The following is a 20,253-nucleotide window of genomic DNA, read 5'->3' on the forward strand; positions in this document are numbered from 1 at the left end:
GCTATGGACACTCTGGCCATGCCTCTTGGTCCATACATACATGCATTTCCGTTTGGTATATATTGCTAACAGTAGAACTGCTAGATCATATGGTCATTTTACACATTTCATCAACTTAATACATAGAACCAAATCATTTTCGTGATGGTTGTACTAATTTATATTCCTACTACATCCCAGTCTACATTTGCTATTCTTAGTCTTTAATTTTAGCCATTTAAGTGATTTCTCATTATGGTTGTAATCTAGATACTACATTAATTTAACGTCAGGATACAAAGATATATAAATCCAGCCATGGGGCTGGCCAAAATAATCCAGAAAATTGAAGATTAATTGAGGTGCAAGGAATGAGCATTGGTCCTTCAACATTAAGAGATCAGAAAAAAGAGGAATAGGCAGCAAAATCACTTGCCTCATAGGTGGAAGAACTGAATTTCAGTACATGTCTATTCATCTTTAAAATACATGACATTTCAAACATTCCTGTGTTTAGAGTTATACTCAAGGAAAATGCAAAGAAGCTCAGAGAGGTAGATAAATTGTGTGCTTGCCACAGCAGAGTATTTATATTAAAGTGTTTTCTATTTGCCTTTCTGTGAAAAGTAAGTGGGAGATACATTTTTTAAAGTGCAGAAAAATATCAAAGGCTTTTGTGGGGTGGGTCTAAAGAAATTATGGAAGCTGGTATTAGACTGCTTAAACTCTTTTGCTGTAACAAGCTATTAGAGAAAAGTGACTAGGAAACAAAGAGAAAAAATAGGAAGGAAAAGCTTTTAATACTAAAAAAGGAAAGTTTTATTTTTTTTTCTTTTAATAGCAGCAACAATTTTACCTATGAAAATGGAGTTTGCCTTCTTGATTTTAGAGCTTCCTAAAATCAGCAAGAGGGTGTGACACCCTGATTATAATCTGGCCCTGTGATTTTTTGCTATTCGCAGAGGTTCCTCTTTCCTTTCATTTTAAAATACAGGTTGTCAAAAGTAAATCATGACCCAGGATGGTTTTCTACCTGCACTAGAAAAATAACATGGAAACTTGAGGTTGCTGCAGAATTCAGAGTCACAATCACAATCTAGTTTAGTTTTTCTCAGCATTAACCAAGAAATACTTTTTCACTGAGATGTTATTTAGCAATTTGAACTCAAACTCATGGGAGTAAACTAAGTTTTACAGGCTTGTTTGTTAAGTTTCCCCAGAACATTTAATAATATTTATTCTTCCCCCCACCCTCCCCTTGGTGTCCAGTGAAAATTTGTTTGAAAAATAAACATGAACTACTTTCAGCATCTCATACATAACCTTTAGATTTAAAGGAATGTGCACTCTTCCTGATTCTACAGTGTCTGCCTGCCACATGATCACTTCTTAAAACATGGCATATTTGCATCTTACTTGTTCTTACCTATCTGCCAAGTTTTAATCCACAGTCTTACTCTGGCCTCTGTGTTTCTGAGCATCCTAAACATAGGGTGGACTAATCCATCTTCAAATCCATTGTCTCCATAGACTATGCATTCTAGCCTGAGTGGTTCCTCTCAATCCAAAAAATACCTTATACTCACATACCTACTACGTTTCTATTTGTATCACTCTCCCTATATCCACAGCTCTTTGTATCATAAAGTTTCAGAGTCTTGCTTAGTTTTATTTCACTACATATGTGTAGCATCTTATTTGCCATATATTATCAAAGAGGGAAAGAGGAAAATTACATTTGTAAATATTTTTGAGCATTTACAACCGTAGGTTTCATGAAAGAGAAAGAAAGACAGTATAAAACCTATTTTCTATCTACAGGAATTTATGATCAAAATGAGGATATAAAATATGAAAAGAATTGTAAGCGAAATAAAAATCAAGGTTTAAATAACATTTTAAGGCCCCAGACCAGATGCTATAAGAACCTGTGTGATTGTGAACAGTTGTGAGAATGAAGCAGCTCAGTTTGAAAAAGACAGATGCACCCCTATGTTTATCGCAGCACTATTTACAATAGCCAAGATATGGAAGCAACCTAAGTGTCCATCAGTAGATGAATGGATAAAGAAAATGTGGCACATATATACAATGGAATATTATTCAGCCATAAGAAGAAAACAAATCCTGCCATTTGCAACAACATGGATGGAGCTAGAGGGTATTATGCTCAATGAAATAAGTCAGGTGGAAAAAGACAAGTACCAAATGATTTCACTCATATGTGGAGTATAAGAACAAAGAAAAAAACTGAAGGAACAAAACAGCAGCAGAATTACAGAACCCAAGAAGGGACTAACAGTTACCAAAGGGAAAGGGACTGGGGAGGATGGGTGGGAAGGGAGGTATAAGGGGAAAAAAAGGGGCACTATGATTAGCAGACATAATGTAGGAAGGGGGACATGGGGAGGGCAGTACAACACAGAGAAAACAAGTAGTGACTCTATAGCATCTTACTACGCTGATGGACAGTGACTGCAATGGAGCATATGGGGGGTACTTGATGATGGGGGGAGTCTAGTAAACATAATGTTACTCATGTAATTGTAGATTAATGATACCATAGTAAATTTTAAAGAAATAGAATTTTAAGTGTAAGGGGAGAATTATTAGACGAGTTGACTGGGAAGATATTAAAGAGCAGAAATTACATGTATATAATCTGATGGACAGATAAAACAGGAAAGCATGATAGGAAAGAGGAGAGAGCTTATGCTGGAGCAATTATGTGACTATTATGGGGAAGAAGTCTCAAGAATTTGAGAGAACTAAAAATAGAATGATTTGTCTAGAAGTTATGGTAGTTATAGTTCTTTTTAGATCAGGGCAGAGCTCACACTGAGAAAGAAAGTGAGAGGCAGAGCCCTAGTGATACAGAGAGAGAGAGATGAGAGACAAAGTCCAACAAATCATATCAAGCTGAGCCCACATACAATAACATTTCTGCCACACCCCAGCCTTGGTAGCCTCAGTTCTGAATCTTCCCCATTTGTACTTCATCTGACTCCCCTGACAAGGTATTATTGACTCTCTGTAACCCCTCACTGCCTCCACCTGGCTCCTGACATTTATCTGTTTCCAGGTTCCCAAATTTCTGTCCTTTCTGGCTTGACTCCTCTATGCCATCTCATACAACAGATTTCCCTGCTGGACTAGCCTTGGGGATGCCTCCTAGATCTAGCAGATACAGAGTTCCACACGTCTTAGACATCAGGAGTCCTGTGGGCTTTGGATGTCAGCATGTTGGCAATGGGTGAGTCACTGAAGACATCTGAACAGGAGAAGAAAGAAGCAAAATGGCATCTTAAGACAATTGGTCTGAGGGTGGTGTAGAGAGCAGAAAGAGGTGGGATGTGGTGGGTTAAAAGCGATAGGTAGAGGCCAATTTCTAAAATACTTAACAATTTCAAAGAGCAGATGTGTGGGGTTAACATCTAAAATATATAAAGAACTCATGACTCAATACCAAAAAATAAAAACATATGACCCAATTAAATAATGGGCAGAGGACCTAAATAGACATTTTTCCAAAGAAGATACAGATGAAAAGCAGGCACATGAAAAGATGTTCCATATTACTCATCATCAGGGAAATGAAAATCAAAACCACAATGAGGTGTCACCTCACATCATCAGAATGGTCACTATCCAAAAAGACAAGAAATAACAAGTGTTGGTGAGGATGTGAAAAAAAGGGGACCCTCCTGCACTGTTGGTGAGAATGTAAATGGTGCAGCCACTGTGAAAAGCATTATGGAACTTCCTCAAAAAAAAAACAACCCAAAAATAGAAAGTAGAAACATAACTCAGTAATTCCACTTTGAGGAATTTACCAATAGAAAACAAAATATCTGATTCAAAAAGATATATGCACCCCTATGTTTATTGCAGCACTATTTACAATAGTCAAGATATAGAAGCAACTTAAGTCCATCATTAGATGATTGGATAAAGAAGATGTGGTACATATATACAATGGAATATTATTCAGACATAAAAAAAAAAGAAAGACACCTTGCCATTTACAACATGGAAGGACCTAGAGGCTATTAAACTAAGTGAAATGAGCCAGGTGGAGAAAGATTAATACATATGATTTCACTTGTATGTGGAATACAAAAACAAAACAAAACAAAATGAATGAAACAGCAGTGGACACATGGACACTAAGAAGTGACTGTTGGTTACCATGGAGGAGGGGTTAGGGTGTGTGAAATAGGTAAAGGGGATAAAGAGGCACAAAAATGTCAATCATAATATAAATAGTCATGGGGATGGAAGTACAGCATTGAGAATATAGTCAATAGTTTCTGTAACATTTATGTTGACAGATAATAACTATACTAGTTGGGATGAGGATTTAATAATATAAATAACTGTTGAATCACTATGTTGTTACTTGAACCAATATAATATTATATATCAACTATAGTTTCAAAAAAAATAGCAGATGTACCCTTTGTGCTTCTAAATAAAAAGACCGATTTCTTCTATTTAAAAAAATCTGTATGTGCAGCTTATTACTAGTTTTTCCTTCAACCATTAAATATAATTCTCCATCTAAATGTAGCAATGCTGCAGTGTGGAGAACAAAGGGAACATCTTATAATTCAAATTGATTAAAACAACACATGTATTAGGGACATTAGTTTCAGCCCATATCCAAGCATAAGCATGCTCTGTTACAAACCACAGCCCTTCCAAGCAGTCCCTTTGTAGCTATGGTAGCAGGCCAGGCTATTGTCCTCAAATCCTACCAAGGCTATATTATTATTGTTATGAAATTACCACTTAAGAGACTAAAGCTGAAACAAATCAATATAAGGATATAGAGAACAAGAGTAGGCATAGTGCAGGTGGATATACAATGACACGTTTACAACATTGAACCCAAATCACATTTTCCTAGAATCCATCTGGAAGATCTTCTGCCTTCACCTTCCCCCCTCCTACTGAGGCCACCTGCCTTAGGTGGAGGAGTGGAGGAGCAGGAGGGAGGGAGGGAAGGTAGGAAAGGAGGAAGGCAGGGGGGAGAAAGGGAGGGAGGAAAGAAGGACAGCAGGCAACAGATTTAATGAGGATGTGATATCTTGGGAACTATAATTCACATTTTTTATTTAATATTTTCTAATTTCATCTACCCAGCCACTCTGAGGTAATTTTAATTAATGCCATTTTTAGCATGGGGAAAAGGGTGACTCAAAGAGTTTAAGTTGCCTGTGCAAGGTCGAATGCTGTTAAAGGGGAATAACTAAAAACAAAGTTCCTCATTTAGGATACAAGCATTATTCGGCACTTATTATGTGCCGGGGTTTGTGGTAAATATTCAAAGTATGCATCATTGCAGTAGGTGTTGTTACCCCTATTTCACAAATGAGAAAACACAAATCTGCATTTCCTAGGAAGCTGAAACCTCCAAAGACATTATTCTGTCATAATTTCTATGCTGCGGCCTCGTCCCATAGATCAGGGCAGGTTGAGCACATGGGGTGGCAAGTGTCGTTGTGGACAGTGGTTGAGAGCCAGGGGTCTGGCGGTGCTGAGTCCTGCAGAGCCACACAGGTTCTGGGCTCCTGAGTGAAGTACTCGCCCCCTTCAAGCCTCACTTTCCTCATCTGCAAATTACAGATGACTGCCTATGTTACAGCACTTTATAAGGACTCAATGAAATAATGTACAGAAGACACTTAGAACAGGATCAGACTTATGAAAGAATCAAGCCATATGAAAGGCTCTTATTTTGCTTGCTATTGAGGGAAGAAATTGAAAGGCAAAGTAATAATTTGGACAAAACAAGAATTGCTCCTCCTTGTGAGTGCACACAGGTATATGCACATACACACACTGACATGTTTGTCTCTCATTTTAAAGCATATTAAGAGGAAAGATGAGGTGGTAAACTATATAAGGTTTACCTATCCATTCACTAAGTAGCCACCCAAATACACAAGTAGCCTTATGAACAAAGTGTCCACCACCACCACCACAATTTATCTAACTAGTTAAAAATCCTTGCCTGGTGGTCCATTGTGAGATCACTAATTTTCTATGCAACATCATTCCAGTTCAATCAAAGATTTTTCTGGGGATTCTAAGCCTTGCACATCCTTGGATTCCCCTCTCAATACAACATCCCTGTAGAAGGTAACCCTCCCCAACATACTCCATCCTTCACACATTCTCCAGGGAAGATCTGACATGCTGTTACCCCTCGGATACACTTGGCAGGGGCAGGATGTTGAAGTACCTGTGAATGCAGAGACTAGAACAGGTCCTAGTCCCCTACAGATGTGGTGGGGTTACAGAGCAGGCCTATGGCAGGCAGAAAGGGTAGAAGGGGTTACCTGTAATGACACTTAGCTGGGGCCTGTTGGTGAAATAGAAGAGCAGATGGCACAATGGTGATGGTTATTAGAGGGATGATATTTATGAGCAAAATCTGAGTGATTGAATTGAGATCACTGAGGGCCTTTGCAAATAACAACCAAATTCGGAGATACAAGTTTCATGCACCCTTGCAAGCAGTGCAGAGGACTGCTCTATGTCAGTGCATACACAGTCAGCGCCAGAGCCCTGCAAACACACACACACTCAGTCACCATGAGCAGCCTAATACTGTTAGGAGAAGCAGATTTTATGCTGGTTTATGAGAGGAAGCATGATCTAATGGAAAAATCCATGATCTAGGAAATCAGGAAGCTTCTGGTCCCAGTGCTGAGCAGCTGAGCACCACAGGGGAGGTCACTCTTACTTCCTGAGCTGCAGTTTGCTTTGCTTTAAAAATACCGTGTGTACACCTCTGTCTTTGTACCTACCCCACTGTCCTACAACACTCTGTTTATACATCCTTTTTACCCCACTGGACAGAGCAGGTTGTATCAAATGGTTCATGACCTTTCACAGGTCTAGGTACATAGACACACTGAGATACATACACACACAGACACAGATACAGACAGACAGAACTTCTATTATTAAATAAATGTACAGGGAAAGTATTTTCCATTTGTGACCTGTAGTTTCTATCAATTAGTCCATTATATATATAGAGAGAGAGAGACAAAAAGAAAACCTTCTTCCTAAAATACACAAGCACCTAAAACATTTTTAGGTCAACAGCTTTTACCTGACTTAAACTTTCAGTCATTACTTGAGTGAGCAAGATACCAATTTAATTTTCTACTGAGCCTTATTTGGACCTCTTGTTTAATTCTTGCTGATATAGACTCACTGCAGTGAGTGATGACCTGCAGTGTAATTAGGGTAGTGGCAATTAAGGAGGAGACTGGAGAGACTCTGAGTCCTGAAATCTTTTCATGTTTCCCTTGTTTATTTTTTCTTTTGCCTTTGCAATTCAGGTTCAAATAGCACATGCTCCTGATGTGACAACTGTTCAGCTTTGTCAAATCCAAGTTCTGCTAATGAGGTAAAACAACAGCCTTTGGGACGTGAATGATGCATACTTGGTTGTTTGCCTTGATTTAATTCATCAGATAAAGGCTCAATTTTCTACCTGCTTTTACCAATTCATGGTTTTGTTTACCCCAGAAAATACTGTTATTGTCTTCATTTTATAAAATCCTGCTACACAAAACTCAATGCAGTAGGTGTGTGGGGCAGAGTATGATTGCTTATTTTACAAATGAATTTTTCATTTACAAAAAATTCACAGTGGATGCATTCTAATGAATTCTGAGTTCCCCAACACCTTTTATGTTTTCAGCTTTTGTTTTACTTTTCAGTTTCCTAAAAAGGTTTTAAGCAAATATCAAGAGAGTTTTTTTCTGGCTTCCCCCTAAAGACACTAAGTTATCAAGACCCCTTCAAGAAAATTGATAAGCCTCACATTCCTTTTTGTCTTCATATGCCCAACGTCCATTATTTTCCCTTCCTTTCCAATCCCAGCTCTCCCTATACACTCATTCTCAAACTCAAGAAATCCTTTTCATCCTTTAGTACACAAGTCAAATATCACCTCTGCTGGAATTCCTTCTTAACTCTCACATGTAGAATTAGCCACCCCCTCCCCTGAGCTTCCTCCTCTCTTGTGTCAGAGGCCTAATACGAACTTATCCTTTTGTAGAATACATTGCATTTTTCCCCAAGAGCAGGTGAACTCCTAGAAGACAGGGGTCATGTCTAGAATAACAATTAGGAATAACACCCTCTCCCATCCCAATGACTTGTATAATATTTCACACATATTTCACATATGACAAAATTTCACATGGAATTTCACCAAGGTAATTATAAGATGTGTCCTAGAAGAATGTGTAGATCACATCTGATATTTGGATACTGTCTTTGCTTTTCTCATGAAGTTTGATGGAAAAACAATTTGGAGTTAGAAAGCTTGAGTTCCCTTTCCAGTACTTTCTTCCTGCTATGCACTCTGGGGCAAATCTCAGGATTTCTGTGCCTCGGATGCCTCATCTGAACATAGGGAATAGATGGCCTACCCCCTTTCTAAATTATTTCAACTTCAAATAAGATCATAAAACAGAATAAGTATAATGTAATTTGGAAGCTAAGATATTTATTATTATTGGATAAGATCTGATGACTAATTTGAGTCTGCACTGGAAAAAGTAGATGCCAATGTAGGAAAGGCAAGCTGACCTTGACCATGCTCACTGAGGAAGAGCCTTTAAATACCAAATCCAAAGACAGTGTTTAGGACAGTTATAAGGATTGCTTAGACTCCATTAAACTGTTAAACTACAGGTGTGGGATTTTAATTTTTTTCTCCTTTTTTGAGAGACAGGAAGGGATAGTTGGCAGTGGAACAAAGACAAGTAGAAGGCTAAAGATGTACTGAAGTCACACCACATTTATTGTGTAGTTGGTCCAATTTTTATTTAGATTACCCTGTGTAAAAACTTGGATGTGGTGATAAGCAGCCTGAGGAGTTCTAGATGTGACTCTGCACAACTGTGTGTGAATCTGGCAGGTCCCTTCAAACTCTCAGGCCTTGGTTTCTCCATCTTTCAAATGGGGAAGCTATTTCTTATTTATCCTATTTCTTATTTAATTTATTTATTAATTAAAGCATTCTTGGATAAAATTTAGTAAAATTTTATAGATACATATAAATATATCTTTTTATTCATACAGAATATAAATATTATGTCTTTACTTATATTATTAATTTAAATGAATTATATTAATTATGTTAGTTACAGATTTAAAGTCAGAGATGTACAAATTACTTATATTGATTTAAAGATGAAAAAGTCATAGATGTATAAATGAGAGTGGTAGTCTAGATAGTAGAAATCTCTTTTAGACATAACATTCAAGTGGTAGAGAATGCATTATTGACAGCCCTTTTTTTTTCTCAAAAGCAAGTCCTAGAACTCTTTGCCCTTCCTTCCCAGGGCACAAAGTTAACGTAGCAGACTTACAGAAACCTTCACAGAGCTCTATAACTTATCTCCACAACCAGACACAAGTTACCCTGTCTTCAGTTTTTCCTTCTGTAAAATGGCAACACCTAGTCAAATTGTGGTGAGGACAGAATATAAGCATGGAAAAACAGCCCATACCTGCCACATAGTGGGTGCTTTCTAAATGTTCCTTTCCCCTCTATTGTAGCAAGTACAGGGCCCATGTGTAATATGTGCTCAAGAACTTATTGATTGATTACTGAGGTTTCAAATTTCTTACATTCGGTACACTTATTCACCCATACAGTTTAAATCCTGCAGGAATTTCTGTTCCAGTAAAGACGTAAATCCTTTCAAAATGTCCCACTCACCAAAGTATGTCTTAGGAAAATATGAATAGGAAAAAAAACCTAAACCTAACTTCTCAGTAAACATAGAAAATCTCCAAGATTTGTTCTTCATTTAAAACTTATGGTCCCGGTAGATTGAGTTTCTCATTCATGTTCAAGGCTGACTCTGAAATGACTCAGAATTGAAAACAGATGATAGCTGGATTCAGAAGCGCAGACTTCTCCCTGAATTCTCTTTATACAACCCACTGTAATTAGCTTGAGTAATTCTTTCACATAAGCCACCGAAATTGTGGGAAGAAAAGTAAATTGTAAGTCTATTGATTCAGATCTTCAGCAATACAAAAAGTGGCTTTTTAATTTTTTTAAAAATATTTTACTTCATTTAAAAGCAAACAACCTTCAAAAGAAGGTTAATATTAATAATCTGTGTTTGAACATTTGTACACTGATAACAACAAATGAGTCATGGTGGGGGTGAAACCCAAGGATGACATGTGATGCCATCACTCTGATTCTAAACATTCAGCCATGAGGACAGCATTTTCCAGACCTGGAATTGTACTATGAATTATATTCTCTCTGAAGCAACAGACACCTATGCCATTTACAAAATCAGTACAACTGAACTATTTACCCTCTTTTATTCTTAACTATCTCTTGCAAGAGTTGGCTGCCCCTGTCTTTATCACACTGGAAAAGTTTTGCTCAGGTATTTAATTATGAACTGGCTTTGTTTGTATATAGGGAAGGTGAGAGCTAACCTGGAGCACCCTGCTGGCCATTTTCTTTTGTTGAAACTTCTGGTTACTAGTTAGTGAAATGGTTAGTCACTACAAATAATACATAGGGGGGTTCAAAATACTAGCTGTAATATCAACTCTAAAGGATGCTCCTATCCAACACCTCTTCTCTCAAAAGGGGTTATTAAAATCTAGTCATTCGATTTCCACATTCCCCAAGATCCTAGTGAAACAAAAAAAATATGAAACCAGCACACATAGGCGAATTAATGGGACCATTGCTGCATCTCTCTGACCTCACAAACTGCTGGTGGCATTACTGTTGATTAGTCTCCCACCTTTTTCTTAGATCTGTGTCTCTCTCTTTCTCTCTCTTCTATTTTATTCTTACATTCTTCTTCCTCATTGTGTCTGACTGACTAGTTCAAAGCATAGTTTTATTTTATCTGGATTATTTTCTCTTTTCCCTCCCTACCTAATCCTCACCTATTTAGATTCTTTCCCCTCCAAACAATAACATTGAAAAAAAGGAAAGCTTTGAGAAAATCCCTCATTCATACACAGTTGTGAAGTTTCTTAACTTCACATTTCCTTCCTGGAAGAGATGATTCATTTTTTTCTCACTTTGACAAGCATTTAGCTATGGATCACATTCAGATCTACACATTTTTCTTCTTTGTATAGTAATTCCTTGTGGGCCTTGTTTGGGGCGGGGTGTTGGGGGTGTTCATCTTATTATGTTTCTTGCTATTTTCCTAACCTCTTCACCTTTGCTGTCCCCTAGAGTCTCGCTCCCTTTTCCTGTTCCTTTACTGATCAACTTTCTCACCACCCAGGGACCCATTACAAAGTTACCAGCTTTTTGGAAGGCTTTCCTATGCCAATAACGTTGGCCTTTGACTTTGAATCTTTTTGACAAGCAAAAAAACTACTGAGTTTGTTGGATACATTTCGTCCATGTTAACTCTCATATTTCTTCTGTCTTTTACCATTCTCATGGATAAATCCCCTGTGTGGGAAATTTTTATATTAATATAAACAGGTATATTTACCTGTTTATTTTCTAATGATACCTCAGGATATACAATCTTTAATCAGCCTCAAACACTACTGCATACCTATCTGCCTAATTTTTATATTTGGACTTTTAAGCCCCTCAAGAAACCTAACCATGGACAACTTTTGCTTTTTTATGTATCAAATTTACCAAGCTTTCTCTTCATTAACATCCCAAATCCTTTATTCTTGTAGCTTTCTGTTTTAACTCAGTTAACCACAAACATTTGGTTTGATCGCAGGTCCCACAATGAATACCATTCCTTAAATCCCTGTCACTTTCAAAAAAAAAGCAACTTTCCTCTTGTCATTCACAGCCCACACAAGCTAGGTCAGATTACAGACAAGGAAAAGGAGACAGGAAGTTTCTACTCAGAGAACCAAATACAACAATGAGCATTGATCATCCTGCGTGTGTGTCTGTGTTTTTGTGTGTTTCATTGAATATTCTTAGCACTTCTTTCTCTATGCAAGTTTTTTGAGAACAGAAGCAGGTTTTTCTCATCCCGTGGCTATTTCATAAATATCATGTTAATAATTTGTAAAAAGACATATAGATTAAGACCAAATATCTCCCAGCAGGAAATCAAAGGAAAAAAAAAAAAAGATCTTAAAGTTCTATGTATTATCACCGGCTGTGTCTCCATTCTCCTAGCTCATCAGCATCTCTTTAACAGCCCTTAGACTTTTAAACATCCTGCAAGATACTTGGTGTAACTGCTACAGCTCGCTAGCTCCTGACAGCATCGTATTATTGTTATTATTAACTGTTATTATTATTATTATTCAATCTGTAGAATTGCTCCTACAGAGCTCCCTCCTTCCCCAGCATTTGGTAGTGAGACTTACCGCTTTTACCAACTCCCCCTGCTCCCAGCATTACCACCTTGTGCTCTCGGGACCCGCCTGATGCGCTGCTGGGGGAGCAGCTGGCTTCGTTTCCTACCTCCATCTTACCCGAGGGACCGGAGGAAAAAGACAAGCAAAAAGTCGCCCGTGTCAGGTGCTTGCTCAGATAGTAAGCAACTCTAAAACTGTGTCAAAAGAAAGGTTAGTACGAGGTAAGAACCATCAGCGTCGGGCTGGCTGCTGGTCCTCCGCTCAAGCGGGTCTCATAGCAACCACTTCAACTGCTTCCAATAAAAATCTGGCTTTTGCATCCCCCCTCCTTCCGATCCTTCACGCTTTCCAGGTCTCCCACGATTTCTCTCTTCTCTGTCTCTTCCTCCTGTCTGTCTGTCTGTCTGTCTGTCTGTCTGTCTCTCCGTTTTCCCCCCTCCCCTTCTGTTTCCTTCTCCACTCCCCTTCCTCACCATCTCTCTCTCCTGCCCCCTGACCAGTTGCTAGAGGCACACATATTTGGCTCCCTTCCAGGCTGGGTTGCTAGAATGGAGTGAATCTGAGACTTAATAGGAGATGCTATGTCTCATAGACTGACTTCTTTAGCTACAGCTTCAAAGACACTGTTTTCTTTTAATCAGGGGCAATTAATTAAGAAAGATGTCTGTTGCTTATCTCCTTGCTTTTTATCACCATCTTCTTGCACAGTTCTCATTATGGAAAAAGGGATACTACCAATTTAGAAGAAAAAAATCCAAACGGTAACACTGGGCACTTCAGGATGGGTCTTGAGTGTTGTTGGGATAATATGTGACCAGCAGGAATTGCTTCACCTTACTTGACAGTTAGGGCTATAACATAAATAGGTATTTGAATTTGGTCATTGCCATATTTGGACATGGACTGTCCTTGTTTACACTAGGTTATTAGGAATGATCTAAAACACCAGGATTCTGTCAAGCATGAAAGAGATACTTGATAAATATTTTTGCTGACAATTATGGTAACATTAAAGATAATATAAGATGATTTTTCAAATGTCCAGACTCCTACCTCTTCTTTGAATTTTGCTAAAGCTTTGGGGATCTTTGCTTTTCGCTGGAAAGTTTCTAAATTGTAGTGGTCTTAGAATGCTTTCAATAATCCCTGATTGTCATAGTCAGAGCCTATCCTTCAAACAAGATGGTGATGATACTCTGTATGGTTATTTTTCTGTTTTCTGATTGTGACACTGGATCCTGAGTAGATGCAGTCAAGTGTTTTCTGTTCATAGGCTTGTCTTTCTATCTAGATTTTAAGATCTTCTAGAAGAGCTATATTTAATCAGTTCCTTATGCCTTTATGGTCTGTGACTAAGTGTTAGACACAGAGTAGGTACTCAGTATTCTTTCTAGTAATTGGAGAGATGGCATATAGCTTTAGCCAAGAACAAGGCTGATTGCATGTGTTCAAATCTGAGCTCAACCACTTACTTGCTGTGTGACCCTGAGTAAATTATTTCACCTCTTTGTGCCTCAGTTTCTTCATCTATAAAATGGCTTATTAAAATCTTGCTTCATTAGCTCATTAAGTGGGTTTAATGTTTATACAGTGGTTAAAACAGTGTCTGGCAAATTAAAAGCACTATATAAGTATATGACATTATAATTATTTTATTACTGTTTTAAGTACTCCCTTCCACTATCTATAAGCACACACAGGAAGAGAAAATTATCTCTTCAAGAGTTTATTGGCCATTTGTACATCTTTTTTGCCAAAGTATCTGTTCCAAACCTACATCTATTTTCACATCAAGGTGTTTGTTTTCTTATTATTGAGTTTTGATAGTTCTTTATATATTTGGGATATAAGCGTTTTATCAGATATGTTCTGCAAACATTTCCCCTCAGTCTGTGGCTTTCCTTGACATTGTCTTTCAAAGAGTAGGAGTTTTAAAATTTGTTGGAGTCCAATTGTAGTTTTTTTAAATTAAATGAATAACCCATCAGATTTTAAACGCAACCTTGTGAGATGATTCTGCTCCCAATTCTCTCTTCATCTTCTTTACCATTTCATTGCAACTTCACTCACTCTCATAGCTCTATTCATCACCTCTCAGTGGGTAACTTCCAAGTTTGAAACTCTAGACCCAAGTTTTCCTGTGAGCTTCAAAGAGAATCTGTCTCCTGGATGCTATCATCAGACACCCTGCTTATATCTTAACCTCAGTATATCCAAAAAGCCATTATTCTTATTCTCAATAACAAAATCGGCACTGTTATCTATCTTCATAGGGAGCATCAATTATTGATTGATAATGGTTGGATTTTAGAGCATTCCAATGCTGCTGATTTTCAGTTTTAGTGAACTTCAGTGAATTTGCTTGCCTTGTGTCCTGACCAGTGCACCCAAGAGTCTGAGAGGGATGTGTATGTGTGTGTGTGGTGTATTTGCATGGCAGAGCTAGGGAAAGGTCCCAGCTTAGTTCAGCCTTCATGGTATTTGACCCCCATGACATGAACAGTTCCATTACTTATCTTCCCTGAGTATAACGTCCCTGCCCTTTCTGTCTCTCATGCTGCTCAATTCATCCTATACACTAATGTCAGGGAAACCCACTTAAAGTCCCAACCTGATTGACCCTACTGTATACATATTCATAAATCAAATGGCAAATAATACAATCCAATAGCTTAGAATGGTAAATGAGGACACAAAGCATTTATGCCATTTTTTGTCCTCACATTCAATAGAATACAGCCAGTCACAAAGGTGGACTTGCCTCTCCTCCTACAGAACTGGCATTTCTATAATTGGGTCTAACATAGAACTGTAGCTCTATTATAAGTCTCCTGTAATTGATTCATGGAAACTTTGTTCTTCAATAACAAGAGATATCAGTAAACAATAGCATTTAGCTTCAGGTTCTTTCTGGTTGTTGTTCCTACTTCTGATTCAAAATTCTTATGACCTTGAGCAAATCACTTGCCCCTCTAGCTATCCACCCCACCATCTGTTACTCTGTTTTTCACATCAGCCCTTCTGATTCGGTGGTAAAGCATAGGAATCATCATGCCAGCTGTGTCCTTCATGCTCCTCTTTATCTGGTACACTTACTTCAACATTGGTTGAGTGAAAGTAGTACATGGAAATTTCTTTAACAGTAAATAAATGAATAATTGCCAAATATCATTAGGCATCATGGAGCATTAGCTAGTAAATTGGTTTTCTTCTCAGTGGTTAATGTCCATATTCCTCAAACAGACGTCAGCTGGATTCTCCCTGCTTAAGTGGAGGATGAAAAACATGAAGTGCAGGGGGACTTTCCTAGCTATAAGGCCCTCTTTGCCTCCCTTTTCTATGAAAGTCTAAAGTATTTGACTTTAAGGTATCCTTAGAAAGTCTACAGTACCCTTCTTCTGAGTTACAAAGGGCCACAAAAATCTCCTGATTGATAATGGTTGGATTGTGGAGCATTCCAATGCTGCTGATTTTCAGTTTTAGTGAACTTCTGTGAATTTGCTTGCCTTGTACCCTGACCAGTGTACCCAAGAGACTGAGAGGGATGTGTGTGTGTGTGTGTGTGGTGTATTTGCATGGCAGAGATAGAGAAAGCACAAGAGAGAAAGGTATCTTCTAGGTGCATAAATGATAATCGAAATGGAATATTTAAGAAACCAAAATCATTACATGACAGATTGCTTTGTTCTTGGGAAAATTACTTAAGTGACTCAAGTTTGCATTTGCTTTCTCTCATCTGCCCTTGCATTTGCCATCCTTTTTGAATGTCACATGATTCAATTCAAGTGCTTATCTCTTATCACATCAAGAATCAGGCATTTCAGAACCACCCAAGTCCCTGAGCAGGACCCAGGACTCTCCAAAGAGGGAAACTAACTTACCAAGTAATTCCTTCAAAAGGAATACATTATTCCTATTTATTTGGATCTCTCTCTGAACTCCTTGAGGAATGGCTAAGGCTTCTACTCTCTGTGGAGGGCATCCTGCTTCATTGTAGTGGGAAGCTAGGCACATCTAGAGTTCTTTTCTTATTTCTCCCGTCATGGAGAAGCCGAGCCCCTGACACCCTCTTCTGCAACGCCACCCTTCACTTTATTAGAGCATTTATGATATTTATTACAGTGGTTTATTTACATTCCAGTCCACCTTACTAAAAATCGGTGACCCTGCCATATTCATCTTGATCTCTCCAGAATTTAGCACAGTGTCTGGCATGCGCTAGATGACTAAGACATTTTTGTTAAATGGGGGAATTATGTGCACCAAGTGAATGACTGTCTAGTGCCACTATTAGTGAAATTAACCATAAGTATGTTATTTACTATTTATACTATAATGAAAAGATAAGTCATGGAAGGAAGAAATAGCAACTTAGTTACCTCTGTGTATGTTACTCTGTAAGGTGTGTTCTCGCCACAGACTGTAAGACTGCTGTAAACCAGAAGATAGCACAACTGCTCAGGACAAAAATAAACTGAAAACATCAAACCCAAAGGATTAACAGAAAGAGCTGATTTTGTAAATGAGAGGCAAAGTTGTATCTGCACAGTTCAGACTTCTCTATCACCCTGACCTCCTCATAAGCATATTCAGTAAAATTCAGAGTAGGTGTTAAAACTTCTGCATATGGAAGGATTGAACTTTCTTCCTAAAAGCACATTAAGGTAGAAATATCTGGAAGGAGGGAACTGACATGTGATAACTTTCATTCATACATTCATTCCACATGGATTAATCCATTAAATATGGATTGATCTGCTCATTCTCAAAATCATCCATTCAAATGTGTTAAGGCTTTAGAAAAATAAAGGAAAACATGATACAGTCCATGAGTTCAAAGTGATTATATTCTTGTGTGGGAGAAAGACATCTTCATACGAGCCTCTGGAACAAACCACAGTGTGACAGGTAATTGGATAGGTGAGTGAGCAGAGGCTGATAGGAGCATAGGGGAGAGACTGATTGCAAATAAGAACACAAGGTGAGGTGTCAAGGAAGGGAAAATAGCTTGAGCTAGATTTAAAGTAGGACATCAAGTGGAAGAAATTACAAAAACAGCAATATTCAAAGTTTAGAAAATGGGGGTTTGGTGAATTGCAAATTAATAATGCATGGTTCATGCATAAGAACATAGGAATATAGTCCAAAAGTTGGATTGCAAATGAATCATGGAGAGCTTTGAATTATAGTTTGGGTTTCCTCCCTCCCTCCCTCCATCCTTCCCTCCTTCCCTCCTTCCCTCATTCCTTCCTTCCTTCCTTTTGTCTTTTGGTCTTTCATCTTTTTCACCTTTAAGCAACTTTGAAGTAAAACAGTATATAATACATGCTTTTGAATAGAGAAAAATCAAGGTCTGGCTCAAGTTACTGTTCTTCCATTAAGCCTTTGTGCCTTTTAAATTCCAGCAGTTTGGAACTATGCTAATTTTCTGTATCGTTATCATTGCTGCAGTTACTAATTTGGCACTTAAAGTTCCACAATTTTTTAAATTGTAATCTATTTGAAAAGAAGCCCTTCTTACATTCTTCTTGTGATTCTGGACCCAGGACAAATATACATGGCATTTGTAAGGTTTAAATGTGATGACATAAATACTCAATAAAAAATGTTAGATTTTGTTTGACCAATGTACTTCATAATAAAACTTGATGTGGTCACTATTGATTGTAATTTTTACTGTTCAGTCATCAAAATTACCTTTCACCTTATAAAAGCAAAATGTTAGATGAAGGCTATTTAAACATATGGACAAGATAATGAAGTGAATATTCATACCACATAAAAACAATCTTTTTTGTTTGCTGGTAAACTTCAGAGAAAATATATAAATCTTTTATATTCATCTTATTGACAAGAGATTTCAATTATCTTTTGCTTTCATATGTCTATGGTAAAATTATAATTAATATAGGTAATGATGATTCTGAAGCTATGTGAGATCTTGTGATATACTGTCCAAGAACTATTTAATACTATTCAGAATTTTAACAGAATCTACTAGTTACAATTTTACATTATAATAGATGCTATTAGTTAATTATCAATTTGAATTATTGAGTATTCAGAATATATTATGGTGCTCAAATTCTGGATAAGTAAGAGGCTGCTATAACTACATTAATGCAAAACATGGTGGTATATCAGAATGAATAGGTTATCAAGTTTTTAAATGTTGTACTTGGATAATTTTATTTTCCATTGCAAATGCTACCACACATTCTTGCTATTAACATTAAGGAATAGTTTTCTAGCACTTCAAAACTGAGATATTACAATTCTACCAAGCATTATTGTGAGGCTGCCTCAATGTCCCCTGAGAGATAAGAAATTAGAATTGGGAAGGTGCCCTGAATACACTTAGTATAACCCTCCATCAGGGCAAGAGATCTCATAATCAGTGCCTATTAACCTATTATATTGATAACTGCATATCAGAAAGTTAATTACTTTTCAAAATAACCCACACCACTATGACCTACTAGGATAGTGGAGTAAGATTTTGGAGTAAGAGTTGATTCATTATTGATCTGACCTCTTTCACCAACTTAATGGTGTGAAAATGGACAGATATTTTCATTTCTCAGAGCTTTGGTTTCTCATCTGCAGAACAGAAACCAAATATACATGGCATTTGTAAGGTTTAAATGTGATGACATAAATTCAATGCATGGGAACACTCATTAATGGTATAAAATAAAATATTAGAAAGCTCACTCATTTTTCAAGCACCATCAGTCATGGTCTGAAGGTCTTGGTCATTTCAGTCCATGCAAGGTGAGCACTGGTTGAAGCAGGGACAGGTCAGAGGGAGAGGTGCACGATTCGCACAAATTCATGGAAGAAAGGGAACATAATGCTTGGGGAACATTGCTCTGTCTGGTGTGTGCTATGTGTAGGAGGGTGGCAGAAGAGAAATCAGGGAGCGTAATTTGGAGGTAAACTGATAGCCTCTTTTTTGCAGTTCTGAGTAGTTTGGACTTACCCAGAAGGTGACGTAAAACTAGGAATGGTTTTTAAGAGGAGACATAATATGAACAAGTGTGTGATGTTCAAAATTTGCAAAGCTCCCTCTAGAGGTAGATGGAGAATGGATCACGATGAGGATAAACTAGGGGTCAATAAAATGTCTGGATGGCTCTTGCAGTCATTCAGCACATAGTAGACAATAATGCGAATTAGACGAACTAGATTAAGTAACTGGGAAAGGAGGATATGACTCATACCATGTTACTAGAGAAAACTTGGCAAGTGTTAGAGCTGCATGGGTGCTTGGGAACATGAAAGGACAGAGACCAAAGATGGCTAAGAGTTTTTGCTTGGATCACTGGTTACACAATATCATTGTTTGAGATACAGAATTGAGAAAGATTGGGCAGGGGTGAAATGAAGTGGGGAGGTGTGAATAAGATTAAGATTACATTTGATTAAATTAAGATTGAAGTGTTTTTGGACTATCTGGTTATCTATATAAGGCAAATAGTTTCAAATCATAGTTTGGAGTTCAGAGGAGAGGCATAAGCTTAGAGATATGGATTATGGATTAGGGCATCTTTAGCTTATTAATGGCAAATGAGAACACAGCAAGAAATTAGACTCTCTGTGAAGTGCTTGCTAGAAAGAATGAAGAATAGAGGATGCCTTTGTGGGTAGATTACAATTGACCAAGATGATATTTGTTGAGTTCTCTGTGCAAAGTATTTTGATAAGAATTTTTTGTGCATTTTCTTATTGAATATATACAATAATACAATGGTGCCTATATTCATATTATTAAGAAGATACAGAATAAATATATAGAGACTTAGGAAAGCCACTAGGAGAATAGAATCCAAGTAAGGAGATCCTTCATGAAGCAAGAGTTGGTCAGTTCTATCAAGTGAGTTGTGTTGGTCATGTAAG

General features: G+C 37.6%; 1 protein-coding gene across 2 annotated transcripts in view; it reads right to left on the reverse strand.

Annotated features, from left to right (window-relative positions):
- RIT2 (Ras like without CAAX 2) overlaps positions 1-12,720 on the reverse strand; it is a 410,475-nt gene extending 397,755 nt beyond the window's left edge. Inside the window, exon 1 of one of the 2 annotated variants that reach the window (XM_057504143.1) lies at positions 12,364-12,720. In XM_057504143.1, coding sequence (XP_057360126.1) covers positions 12,364-12,466 — 103 coding nt within the window. In that variant the 5' untranslated portion in view covers positions 12,467-12,720. The remainder of the gene's footprint in view (positions 1-12,363) is intronic. The other variant, XM_036885069.2, reaches the window with a different exon arrangement.
- Between the last annotated feature and the right edge of the window lie 7,533 nt (positions 12,721-20,253).

Source organism: Manis pentadactyla, chromosome 6, assembly GCF_030020395.1.
Source record: "Manis pentadactyla isolate mManPen7 chromosome 6, mManPen7.hap1, whole genome shotgun sequence".
NCBI lineage: Eukaryota > Metazoa > Chordata > Mammalia > Pholidota > Manidae > Manis > Manis pentadactyla.